At 49.7% G+C, this 13,634-nt stretch overlaps 1 protein-coding gene across 2 annotated transcripts in view; it reads right to left on the bottom strand.

The window, feature by feature from the left end:
• DVL1 (dishevelled segment polarity protein 1) overlaps positions 1 to 13,634 on the bottom strand; it is a 97,686-nt gene that overhangs the window by 17,936 nt on the left and 66,116 nt on the right. For both annotated transcript variants that reach the window (XM_063145059.1, XM_063145060.1), the window contains exons 6-9: positions 5,850 to 5,943; positions 2,467 to 2,536; positions 826 to 965; positions 275 to 351 (exon numbers count right to left, since the gene is read on the bottom strand). In XM_063145059.1, the coding sequence (XP_063001129.1) occupies positions 275 to 351; positions 826 to 965; positions 2,467 to 2,536; positions 5,850 to 5,943 (381 nt within the window). The remainder of the gene's footprint in view (positions 1 to 274; positions 352 to 825; positions 966 to 2,466; positions 2,537 to 5,849; positions 5,944 to 13,634) is intronic.

The raw sequence follows: 13,634 nt of genomic DNA, 5'->3' as shown, positions 1-13,634 counted from the left end.
CCTCAGCTCTCGTTTGCAGTCTGAAACGCTACAGTCCCAGGATTTCGTTGTGCAAATTAACAATCAACTTATATATATATATTGCGGGGATCTCATGAGGAATAGCTGCCACCTCTTAAAACCTTCCACCTGAGACAGACTCTCTCCACTTTGCTTAATGGTTGGGCCGGCCCTCCAGCTGTGCATTCTCCTGGTTGAACCCAGCGCTGTTTGTTCTCGGCACTAACAGCCGTTGACGGCAGGAGCAAGTCCGCCGCAGAACTCAGACACTTACCCTGGCTTGGAGACGATTTCCCGTAACACCCGCACCGCGTCGTCATTGCTCATGTTCTCGAAGTTGACCTCGTTTACCTGGAACGCGCCACAAAACAAGTTCTATTTCCTGGAACTGTTTTCCATGTCATCAACTGGAGTCCTGCTCGGACCAGCCTATGCCGGCCGTCCTCAACCCGGAGATGTTTTTAGACTACAACTCCCAGCATTCTCAACCCCTGGCCATGCTGGCTGGGACTGATGGGGCTTGAAGTCTGAAACATCTGGAGGGCGTCTCTGGAGGCCAGAAGCAAGTGGTACACTGCTTACAGGTTAGTTTCTGAGTGAAATTCAACGAGCGAGTTATACTCTTTAAAGTGGGATGGGCAACCCTCCAGATATCGTTGGCCTGCAATTGCTACTCATTCCTAGCTATTGGCCAGGCAACCTGGGGCTGATGGGAAGGGCAGTCCAAAAGATCTGGAGGACACCCTGTTGGGAAGGGATACACGGCCGTCGGTCCGTGGCTGCCTCCCACAACGGAGGAAGGCCACAACCTTCTGGGGCACCCACCTGTAAGAGCATGTCCCCCGGTTCGATCCGTCCGTCGGCCGCCACGGCCCCACCCTTCATGATGGAGCCAATGTAGATGCCACCGTCCCCCCGGTCGTTGCTCTGGCCTACGATGCTGATCCCCAGGAAGTTGTATTTTTCTGAAACGAGAGGGAGAAAGAAGACGCATGCTGAATAATAATAATAATAATGATAATAATGATGATAATAATAATACGCATCAAGGATGTCGCGGATGACATTCTGAAGCAGCTTTCCCCAACCTTGCCCCCTTCCAGATGTATTGGACTACAACACCCATCATTCCCAGCCTGTCGGGAGAGCACAAAGCCGGTGGAGGCAGCTGCTCCTTCTGCTGGCTCTTGCACTGCTGAGAGAGGGCAGGCCCAGAGGCAGCAAAAGCAAAGAAGAGCGACAGGGCAGGGGATTTGAGGGGCGGCAGTGGAGGCCTACCTCGGCAGGTGCCCCGGTAATGCCGACCCTGCCCCAACAGCATAGAACCACTTTCACGCACTTATGCAGCCCTCTCCTTCCTTCCAGTCTTTGGCAACTCCTACCCCATCACTGTCTTTGGCTCTGCTTATCCTCTTCCAGTTTTGGGCTCTGCCTACCCTCTTCCTGTTTTGAGCTCCGCCTACCCTCTTCCTGTTTTGGCTCCGCCTACCCTCTTCCTGTTTTGGCTCCGCCTACCCTCTTCCTGTTTTGGCTCCGCCTACCCTCTTCCTGTTTTTGACTCCGCCTACCCTCTTCCTGTTTTGACTCCGCCTACCCTCTTCCTGTTTTGGCTCCGCCTACCCTCTTCCTGTTTTTGGCTCCGCCTACCCTCTTCCTGTTTTTGGCTCCGCCTACCCTCTTCCTGTTTTTGGCTCCGCATACCCTCTTCCTGTTTTTGGCTCCGCCTATCCTCTCAGTTTTTGGCTCCGCCTACCCTCTTCCTGTTTTGGGCTCCGCCTACCCTCTTCCTGTTTTGGCTCCCCCTACCCTCTTCCTGGTTTTGGCTCTGCCTATCCTCTTCCTGTTTTGGCTCCACCTACCCTCTTCCTGTTTTGGCTCCACCTACCCTCTTCCTGTTTTTGGCTCTGCCTACCCTCTCCCTGTTTTGGCTCCGCTACCCTCTTCCTGTTTTTGGCTCTGCCTATCCTCATTTCTGGCACTCCCTTCCCCAACCCCCAAAATCTTCATTCTGCCCTTCCTGGCAATGGTACACCAAGTTCTCTACCTCCCAGCTCCTGCAGGGCCCTGCCATGACGCAGGTGAGGCGCCCGCATCAGGCTGCAGAGCAGGTGCTTCGGGTGGCATTTGCTGTGGCAGGAAAGCAGCTGACAGGGCTCTCTACATGGAGCGCTGCTCAGCTCAGGGGAAAAACGGCAGCGAGGACCTCGCGAATGCTCACCCCAGGTAAACTCCTTGGCTGCTTCTTCCAGCCACGAAGCTCTCCATGGGATCAGGCAAACAGAAGATGAGCAGTGCCACATGTCCTCTCCCGCCTTGCGCCAGGGCTGAGCCCCCAACGCGTGGTTCCTCCCTCTTAGCCTCCCTATCACACCTTTTCAGCATCCCTTGCCTGAGCCTTCCCTCTCAACATTTAGAACGACCGCGAACACGCCGTGACCTAACAGCAGCTCAGCCAATGGGACTTACCCATGTTGAGGGTGACAGTGATGATGTTCAGAGACATGGTGGAGTCGGTGATGCTGCTGAAGGAAGATGACTGGAAAACACAAAAAAGGAAGAGGCTGGTATGACACCAAGCTTCAGCAGTTCGGAACACGGCTGTTCGAAGAACCAACAGCACAAGTTTGCCAAGAGAAAACCACAATGCCTTTCAGAGCACCTAAAAACCTGCCCATACTTTACAATCATTATCTGAAGGCGTCTTCCAAGTACCTCCTCTAAGGGAAGTTCAAATGATATCAATAAGGGAGAGGGCCTTTTCAGTGGTGGTCCCCCAACTGTGGAATGCTTTCCCCAGTGAAGTCTGCCTGGCGCCAACCTTGCTATCTTTGTTTATGTATTTATTTTGATCGGAGAACCATATCACAGCATTCGGACAAATGAGAATACCAAAAGCGAACCGTGTTTCTGTTCATGTGTGGGTTTAGAAAGGGATCCGGGGGTGGGTGGGATCCTTGCACCTTTGTTGAAAGGAATATCAGACAGAACCCCGTTTGCGAGCAAAGGTGTGAATTAATTGCCAACATAGATTCTTCTGTAACTAAATCAAGTAGCTTTATTTCCTATTGCTGGCTGGAAGATTAGAAGGGTGTTTTTTTAAAAAGGTTAGGGGTGTTAAGTTTCATATATGATGAATTGACTTAATCAGTACATTCAATTTTTTTATTCTTCTCTTGGAAAAATGGTAAGCACCTAGGGGTTATCTCTGCCTATAAAGCTGAAAGTATGCGTGTGGTTTTGTATGTCCGGAAATGTTTACCCACTTCAAGATGAGGTACAGTATTAAAATCGGGCACGCTACAATGATCAGAAAAAATCTAACATCCAGCATGTCTTAGTTTCAACTATTTTTTAATTGATTAAAAACTCAACTTATGCTGATGCCTTCAACTCCCTGCAGGCCTACAACTCCAGGCAACTGAAGGCATGCTGGGAGGTGTAGGCGTTTCACAGATCTTCTAAGAAAGCACGTAGCCATGTGAGTGATCTTACGAGATTTCTGTAATGGCTACACAGCCTTCTGCTGCTCCCAGACTGTGGAATGGCCTGCCGGAGGAGACTCATCAACTTAACAGTCTACTAGCATTCAAGAAAGCTATCAAGACTGATGTCTTCTGGCAGGCCTATCCAGTGGAATTTTAAGATGTTTTTAGGATGTTTTTAGTAGGGCTGTGCTCCGCTTCCCTTCGGTTCGGAGAAGCAGTAACGAGGCGGCCTGATTCGCCTTCGGAAAAGGCAGAGGCGAAGAGAGTCGGGGGGGCTGCGGATCGAGGCGAAGATTGCCTCAATCTGGACGCAGGTAAGTGGGGGGGAGGGGGATTCTTCTGGCGCTGCCGCCGCCGTAGCTGTCCCTACGGCGACGGCGATGGAGCCAGGTAAGGGGGCAAGGAGGAAGGAGGCTTACCTGTGCCCGTCACAGGCTTCAATTGAGGCCCTGGTTGAAGCTGAAAGTGAAGGCCAAGGCCTCTTCCAGCTTCAAGCAGGGGCCTCAATTGAAGCCCGCGATGACGGACACAGGTAGGGGGGTGGGGGCTGGCTTACCTGCGCCCGTCACAGGCTTCAATTGAGGCCCTGGTTGAAGCTGGAAGTGAAGGCCAAGGCCTCTTCCAGCTTCAAGCAGGGGCCTCAATTGAAGCCCGCGATGACGGACACAGGTAAGGGGGTGGGGGGTGGCTTACCTGCACCCGTCACAGGCTTCAATTGAGGCCCTGGTTGAAGTTGGAAGTGAAGGCCAAGGCCTCTTCCAGCTTCAAGCAGGGGCCTCAATTGAAGCCCGCGATGACGGACACAGGTAAGGGGGTGGGGGGTGGCTTACCTGCGCCCGTCACAGGCTTCAATTGAGGCCCTGGTTGAAGTTGGAAGTGAAGGCCAAGGCCTCTTCCAGCTTCAAGCAGGGGCCTCAATTGAAGCCCGCGACGACAGACACAGGTAAGGGGTGGAGGGTGGGCTTACTTGGCACCGCCATCCATGCGGCGACAGCAGCAAAGCTGGATCTCGCTCCGCGGACGGGCGGATCGGCCCAAAGAGGATCGCGCCCGATCCGGATTTTCCGGATCGGGCCACAAAGCGGATTGGGGGGTGTCTGAGCACAGCCCTAGTTTTTAGGATGTTTTTAACAATGTATATTATGTTTTAATTCAGTTTTATGTATTTTATCATTTATCGTTGTTCCCCGCCTCGATCAAAATGGAGAGGCGGGTAAGAAATAAATTATTATTATTATTATTATTATTATTATTATTATTATTATTATTGGGTTTTGGCAGCCATTTCTCTGAGTTGGCACCTCGGGTGATTGTGCCAGAAAATAATAAAACTGACTGACTACATTACCGATAATCATAAAAGAAGCTGTCTGTCTGTCGGCGCCATAGTGCCACAACCGTGAAAACTAGAGACTTGAAATTTGGCGGGCGTACTAAGGGGACCCTAGGAGTGTGCACCCCGGGGTTATTTTGTTTTAAAATATGTTAATTTTAATTTTAATGAGTTCAAAAGGGGACCATATTGTTTCAAAAGGAAACCATGTTAAAGATTCCATTGACTGGATTAAACCTCTACGTAGCTAATTTCTCCTTTACCATTGCTACTATTCAATGAGGTTGAAACTAGATCGGGTAAGATAGACATATAAAATAGATAAGATAATGCTTTACTGTTAAAACCTTTTGGTATTTTTAATGACTGTAATCATGCTCTGTATTTTGTAATTGTGTTTTTAACCTGTCTGGTTGTTTTATTGTGGTTTTAATTTTTGTGAACCGCCCAGAGAGCTTCGGCTATTGGGCGGTATAAAAATGTAATAAATAAAATAAATAAATAAATAAATAAATGCTTTGTAGAAATAAGTGTAAATTTTTTTTTTAATCTTGTAATAAAATATTAAGAAAATATTTTAATGAGTTCATGTCGTTGGCGCTTGCGGTGACAACTTCAGCCACTAGGGGGCAGCCTTCCCCAATTAATACAACCATTGGGTTTGAAGCCAGGAGAGATTAATAGGGACAGAGTTGTATGCTTCCCACCCCCACTGCTGTGGATTATCCCTTCACCCGGAGGAATGGAGTGGACAGACCCCTCCCTCAAGGGATGCCAGTAGCCATGGCTTCACTCATCTATGCCAGTTTGCTTGTGGCCAATGTTGCATCAAAATAAGGACTGCACCCACCCGGGCGAAGCGGATCGATTCGGATCGAAGCGGATCGAGACTACAATAAACCCAAAGAGCAATAAAACTGACTAGGAATTACACCCTCGTCCCTAGTCTGATCTAATATGGCAGAAGGTACTTCGGGGTGGGTGGGTAAGTTGTTAAGCAGGAACGCGACCGCAGCGTCGCAGAGACGCACCCTGTCGATCTGTCGCATCTTCTGTTTCCTCCGCCGGCGTTTGTGTTTCCGGATGAGACGAGATGAAGTGCTTTGTTCCGTGGAGCTGCTCAACCTGGGCAGGGGGAACGACAAAGTCAGAAGGCGGGGGGGGAAGACTCAGACATTTCAATGGCAGCAGGTTCCGCCGCGGACGTGGTTTTTCCTCGCTCGGAGCTTTTGAGCTGATTGCCAGTCAAAATGCTAAAGCAAGTCCGTTCCGGAGTGTGTGTGGAAAGGAGGCAAATACCTGCGGCTACATGAGTGCCCACACTCGAGTTGTTGCGAGCAGCTTGTTGGTGAAGACAGCCTGCCTTGAGCACACACATCTTACCAGGGCTGGCCCTGCCATAAGGCTCAGTGGGCCTCTTCCCTCAGGCGGCAAATCAGGAGGGGCGGCAGGACTAGCATGCCTGCTGCTGCCCTGCCAACTCAGTTCCCCTCCCACCCTAATCACCACCACCATCGCCAGTGGCCATTTTAAAAGGCTGCCATTTTGAATCCTCCAAAATGCAATGCCTGACATAGAATCATAGAATAGCAGAGCTGGAAGGGGACTACAAGGCCTTCGAGTCCAACCCCCTGCTCAATTCAGGAATCCACCCTAAAGCATCCCTGACAGATGGTTGTCCAGCTGCCTCTTGAAGGTCTCTAGTGGGGGAGAGCCCACAACCTCCCTAGGTCACTGGTTCTGTTGTCGTACTGCTCTAACAGTCAGGAAGTTTTTCCTGATGTCCAGCTGGAATCTGGCTTCCTTTAACTTGAGCCCGTTATTCCGTGTCCTGTACTCTGGGAAAATCCAAGAAGAGATCCCGGCCCTCCTCTGTGTGACAACCTTTCAAGAGTGCTGCTCTCACATCTCCCCTCAATCTTCTCTTCTCCAGGCTAAACCTGCCCAGTTCTTTCAGTCTCTCTTCATAGGGCTTTGTTTCCAGACCCCTGATCATCCTGGTTGCCCTCCTCTGAACACGCTCCAGCTTGTCTGCGTCCTTCTTGAATTGTGGAGCCCAGAACTGGATGCAATACTCTAGATGAGGCCTAACGAGGGCCGAATAGAGAGGAACCAGTACCTCACATGATTTGGAAGCTATACTTCTATTAATGCATGGTGTTGGGCATTACATTTGGTGTGTGTGTGTGGTGAAATGGCGGCTATCTGCTACAGCATCTGACTATCTGAAGCCACGCGGGATCCCGGCTCCTAACTTAAGGTTCTGCTACCACAGCTCAAGTTGCCCTGGTCGGGTGGGATATCATAAAATGACCGCCAGTGGCAGGTGCATGGGTGGAGGCCATGAGGCAGCTTACAGTGGTGGCCAAAATTGTGGACACTTTTTGAAATGTTCATGTTTTGCAACTTTGCACGCTTATAGAAAATGTTCTGTTTCACGGAATTCAAATGGTTATATCCCAATGGAAAGACCTGATTCACGTAATACAACAATGCTGCTCCTTTTCCTGGGTGTCCAATCAACACTTTTCTTTGGTGCCCTTGCTCTATTTATGATGGACGTACGTACCCTTCAAATTTGAGAAATGCTTCAAATACTCACACCATCTCCAATTGCGCTTCGGTGACAGAACAAACAGCAAAACTGACTTTCCCCAACTTGAAACATGATGTATCGCAGCTACTGCCATGGGATTGGTCCCCAGAACAAGGACTGCGATTGGCCAGTCGGGTTTGCAATTCCAATCCGCTCCTTCACTCAATCACACCTGTGTTTGTTTTTCGAGTAAAGTCAGCATAACTTTTTTTGTACTGCAGATAGTTGCATTCTGTTTTTTGTATGGAATTCAGCATTAAATTCTCTTTCAATTGATATATAAACATTTGAATTTTGTGAAACAGAACATTTTCTATAAGCATGCAAAGTTGCAAAACATGACCATTTCAAAAAATGCCCACAATTTTGGCCACCACTGTAATTTGGAGAGGGGTGGCAGTCCTTGCTTGCCTGCCCACCTAGGGGGTTGCTTGGACTGGGTGCCCCCTGCCTCAATTCTACATGCACACTCAGGATCATCATCATCATTATTATTATTATTACTATTATTATATTTATTTGTATCCTGCCTTTTGCCCAATGCTGAGCCTCAAGACGGCTTTACAAAATTAAAACATATACTGTAAAACCTATCAATAGTAATATGCAAAAGTTAAAAGTATAGAATCATAGAATAGCAGAGTTGGAAGGGGCCTACAAGGCCATCGAGTCCAACCCCCTGCTCAATGCAGGAATCCACCCTAAATAAATCTCAGTATTAAAGCATTTCAAATACATAACAGAGGTCTAGGCTATTTGCCAAAGGCCTGCTAGAACAAAACAGTTTTTGCCTGCCTCTGAAAACACATCACGGAGGGAGCCAGTCTAGCTCCCCTGGGAAAGGCGTTCCAGAGCACCGGAGCAGCCACCGAGAAGCCCCTCTCCCGCGTTCCCACGAGGCGTGCCTGTGATGGTTGTGGGACCGAGAGAAGGGCTTTCTCAAAAGCTCTCATAGCACGGGCAGGCTCATAAGGGAGAATACGGTCTTTCAGATAACCTGGACCCGAGCCATATACGGCTTTATAGGGCATAACCAGCACTTTGAACCCCTATGAAAACTGACAGCGGTGATGCTTTGAATGAGTGCTGTCTCTCCAACCCCATCCCTAGGGGGAACCTCTCCCCCCCCCATGGCTTTTCTTACAAGCAGCTGTTCAGCAGCATTGTGGGGGGAAATGATTGGGGTTTCATGAGCGCCCTTCCTTAGCCCTTGCAAAATCCCTCAAGCTTTTGCAAAGACTCGAAGGAAACGCTGGCAGAAATCACAATCCATTTGGAGTTGAAGGCAGGAATGTCTGTGCCTCCCTCCCCTGCGGGGTCGGGCCTGGGGAGGACGGAGAGTCTGGACTCCCGAAACAAAGCGCTCCACACTCCCGTGTTCGGTTGCGTTTCCTGCTTGTGGATGACGAATATTCAATCGTTTCAGATCCGCCCTCCCTTTTCAATCCAAACCCGCTTTCCGCAGCATGTATCAATGCTAAATATCCCAGAACCTTCTGGTCCTCTCTCGAGGGAATTTCTAGAAGAGGCAAGTGGAGACTGGGGAGTTTAATCAGCTAAAATGACAGCGGGATTTAACGCGGATCAATTTACAGCCTCCTCCTCCTCCTCCTCCCAGAGCAAGAGATAACAGCCTCAGCCCCGATCCGCTCCCTTGGCGAAGCGTAAATCAAACTTGATTTAAAAGATGGAAGGTCAGAGGTGCCCACCGGCTCTTTCTACACTCATGGGTGGTCTTGACTCTGTTACCCGGAAACATTCACACACAGCAACTCAAAGCAAGCGAACCCAGAGGCTTGGTTGTCACGGAGGGCCCTTAACCTGCAGCCTGGCTCATGTTGGAAATAGACAATGACGTTTGTCGGTTGTTTGGAAGAAAGGTTAACCTGATTAACCTTCCTTTAATTGTCTTTATTGGTTTAATTGGTTCTGCCCTTTCTTCCGCTCCTGTATCTTGACTGCTTCCCATCCAGTCTCGCTCTGCTCCTCTCTTTTCTTCTCTCTTTCCTTCTCGCTCTGCAAAGAGGTTATGTCTTTTTTTATCACTAGTAGTAGAAGTAACTATATATGTTTCTTACTTCGCTATTATCGGGTTGTTGTTTTTTGTTACTTTGAGCGTAAGTCGTAACAGTCTGTTTATTATTGCAACTCCTGTCTGTGTGTTCATCAAGCTATTCTTATATTACCTATTATTTTATTATTTATTTATTTATTTATTTAGCACTAACAATGTACTTGGTGCTGTACAAAATATATAAATAAAACAGCGATAACCCTGCCTAGAGGCTTACAATCTAAAATCACATTAAAACATATGAAGGGGGGGAGGAAGGGGCGCAGATGGGGGCTCACACAGAATCATAAAAGTTGGAAGGGACCTCAAAGGTCATCTCGTCCAACCCCCTCTGCCACAATGCAAGACATCCGTAGCTGCCACAACCTTGACAAGAGGGCTGCCCGGCTTCGGCATGAAAACCTCCAGCGTGATGGCGAATCCGCCTCCATGCAAAAAGCCTCCCTGCACACAGAAAGCTAGCACGGGAGTGGAGAAGGCTAGAACCTTTATGCTCCACCATGCTGGGAAATGGCTGATGAAATAAAAACTGACTGACCTGGTCCCAAAAAGATTGTGATGTCGGCGCCATTCAAACCTCTTTTAGGAGGATATTCCTTTCCCTCAACTTCTCACCCAGTAGTGGCCATTCCATAAGGAGGCAGGGATATTTGAGTGGTTTTGCTGAAACACCAGCTCCCTTTTGGCTCTTCCTCAGCTGTCACCAAGCAGCAACCTTTCCATTTGGCTATTGGAATTCTTTTCATCCCAGCTGGACATTACAAGAACTGGTGCTAGAGTTCACTTTTTTTTCCTCCTCCCTCCCCACCGCCTTCTCCTTTCATATCGTGTCCTTTAGATCATCAGCTGAAAGGACTGTTAAACAGAAGAGGACAACGATTTCTTCTCTGCTGATGGGAGCTAGTGAGATGAAATTACGCAAGGTGAGATTTCGGTTGGACATTAGGAGAAAAGTCCTGATGATAAGCAGTTTTGACAATGGAACTGGTCACCTAGTGGGGTGGGGCGCTCTCCCTTGCCAGAGGATTTTGAGCAGAGGCTGAACAGCCATCTGTCGGGAGACGCTCTAACGCTTGATTTCCCACATCAGAGGGTTGGACGAGGTGACCTTTAAGAATATCTCCAACTCTTACGATGCCCTGCCTGAAACAATTATCTCCCTTTGTCTAATAGTAGAGCTGGTCCTGCCTAACAGTAGGGCCGGCCCCACCTGAGAACCCAGCACACAGAAGAACCATCACCACCAAATGATGCCAAGAAGCTTGTAACGCCCTAGCAGAAGAGGGGAGATCAATGGGCTGCCTGAACGGAGCAAGCTCTCCCAGCTTAAGGGATGAATCCCACTTCAGAGAAGCCATTGGGGGGCGCGTTCCAGCAGTGGGCGGGACGGAAGGCAAAAGGGGCGGTGCTAAAACATAGTAGCTTATAGCTCCGATCGCCAGGCACAAACCCTGGGAAGCCAGCAAAAGATCAGTGTTCGGAGAAAGGGGTGGGGCTTGTGGAAGGGGCGGGGCCTTCTGGGCAGCGCGTCCTGTGTTTCTGGACAGCTGTGCTAGAACCTGGCAAAAGATTACAGCCCTGCGGAGGTCTCAAGCTGCAACTGCTCAGCTCACCCAGAGCAGTGGTGGAAGAGGAGTCCTACTTTCAAGCTGCAGCTGAACTCGTCGGCAGGACTGAAGCCCAGACACCGACGGAGGCAGCCCTGCTCCTCGAAAGGAAGCGGAAGGGGGAACAATGAGTGGGTTAAGATAAGCAACCCGCACACGGTGACCTCACTCGCAATGTTTACACCGCAACGTGAGAGCAATGGCCGCCCCGCAGGCATGCCGCGGCCTCCCGCAACCGTCCGTCCTGCAGACGTGCTGGACTACAACGCCCATCATTCCTTGCCATTGGCCTTGCCCCACGCCCCCAGCTTTGAAAGAAAGGGGAAAACAGACCCAGAAGTTCCAGGGAGAGTTGTACGATGCAGATTTTAAACAGCACTGACGGCACCGTTGGATCAGACCCAATGGTCCAATTTCCCAAATTTTTTGCAATTTCTTCTCCATCTGTAAAGCTTGAACCACCTCTGCTAAGGCTCGCTTACTGGGAGGCAGGGTTCGGAGCTAAGAAACAGTTTGATATTTTGGCCCAAGCAACCTCCCTAGGTAACTGGTTCCATTGTCGTACTGTTCTAACAGTCAGGAAGTTTTCCTGATGTCCAGCTGGAATCTGGCTTCCTTTAACTTCAGCCCGTTATTCCGTGTCCTGCACTCTGGGAGGATCGAGAAGAGATCCTGGCCCACCTTTCAAGATGGGAGAGGATTTCCCAACCTTCTGGCTCAGACACGATGCTACCCCAGTTCAAATAGACAGAGACATTCAACATAAGACACGGTTCAAAGGGTCTCTCAACCACAAAGCCCATCAGGCCACCTTAGGCCCCGGACATCTTGAAGACAGGGCTGCCCTGAACAACTCGGAAGGAAGAAGGGATTCAAAGTCCACCTTGTTTCTTTTTAAAAGGAAGCCCAAACTTTGGAAAAGAAAAACAGACTGCGAAGATTCAGGATTTAATTGCTCCTGAAAAACTTCAGAGCTGCTCTGCGTGATCCGACCAAAATCTTTACCTGCAGTGCCCAACCAGACGCCTCTAAGAAGCTCCTAAGAGCAGCGTCTTCCCAAAGAGCAGCCTTGCTGATCCCAAGACCTTTCCTTAACCCCGGTTTGGCTTCAATGACTCGGCAGCGAGTGGGGGGGGGGAAACTTCGTACATGCCCGGAGACACTCTTGTCTGTGTTTCTTCTTTCAAATCCCTCCCCACACCCAGCACCGAGGCCGTCCATCCAAGCCAACGGTGGATTTAAAACAAACGCACACGTAGAGAAATGAAAGGGGGGGGAAGTCTCCCGAGTACTCACACGCAGGTACGTCCCCCCTTTCTAACGGATCGTGCCCGTTTCCAACTGGATCCATCTTTCCCAGCCTCGCGACACCCCACCCCACCCCCGCTGCCCTGACGCCCGACTTTGGAACACAAGTCCGGCCACGACGGCTCTTTCTTGCGCTGTGCCAGACAACAGCTTTGCAATTTCGATTCTCTCGTGCCGTTTGTGCCGTTTGAGAATTGTCCGGCCTTTTCCCAGTGTTCCGTCCCTCCCTCCCCGCCCCCGTCGAAGGAATGTCTCATCCGCTTATGAACATCATCTTTGTAATATTAAACAACATACCTTGGGACATTCCACCCTCTTGCTCTGGCTGGCCGGCCAAGCAGTCTCTTGTGCGTGCCAGGAGAGTCTACCCCGCTTTCTGAAAGGTTGGGGAGAGATAAAGCCCTGGCAGCTAGAAGCAGCCGCCTTCGGGATCTTGTATTTTATTTATTTCCCCCTGAAAGGGAGGGATAAGATCAAGCTTGCAGGACAGGGTGTTGTTATTAAAACACACACTGGGATTTAGCGGAGCCCAGCGTGCCGTGTGCCAGTAACCGCCTTAATCCTATCCCGGTACAGATCTTGCTGCTATGGAAATATTCCTTGTCTTTCAGAGGGGAAACACGGGCAGGAGAGAAAAAATAAAGTTACTGCGTTTCCTTAGAAGGCCTAAAAGAAAGGTAGTGCGGTGTAATGGTCAGAGCTTTGGACTAGGACTTGGGAGATCTGGGTTCTAGTCCCCGCACGGCCATGAAGCTCACGGGTGGATTTTGGGCTGGTCACTGGCCTTCAGCCTAACCTACCTCACAGGGTTGTTGTTGTGAGGATAAAATGGAGAGGATTATGGGTTCCTTGGAGGGAAAAAGGCGGGATATAAATGCAATAAAGCATCCCTGACAGATGCTTGTCCAGCTGCCTCTTGAAGGCCTCTAGTGTGGGAGAGCCCATTACCTAGGGAGGTTGTGGGCTCTCCCACACTAGAGGCCTTCAAGAGGCAGCTGGACGACCATCTGTCAGGGATGCTTTAGGGTGGATTCCTGCATTGAGCAGGGGGTTGGACTCCATGGCCTTGTAGGCCCCTTCCAACTCTGCTATTCTATGATTCTATGATTCTATGATCATCATAATGAAGCTCACAGGGTGACTTTGGGCCAGTCACTGGCCTTCAGCTTAACCTACCTCACAGGGCTGTTGGAAGGTTAAAATAGAGAGGAGGAGGAGGAGGTTATTATTT

Source organism: Elgaria multicarinata, chromosome 20 (assembly GCF_023053635.1).
Source record: "Elgaria multicarinata webbii isolate HBS135686 ecotype San Diego chromosome 20, rElgMul1.1.pri, whole genome shotgun sequence".
In the NCBI taxonomy this organism is placed as follows: domain Eukaryota; kingdom Metazoa; phylum Chordata; class Lepidosauria; order Squamata; family Anguidae; genus Elgaria; species Elgaria multicarinata.
The sequence above is the reverse complement of the archived record's forward strand: the minus strand, read 5'-3'. Positions and strand labels throughout refer to the sequence as shown.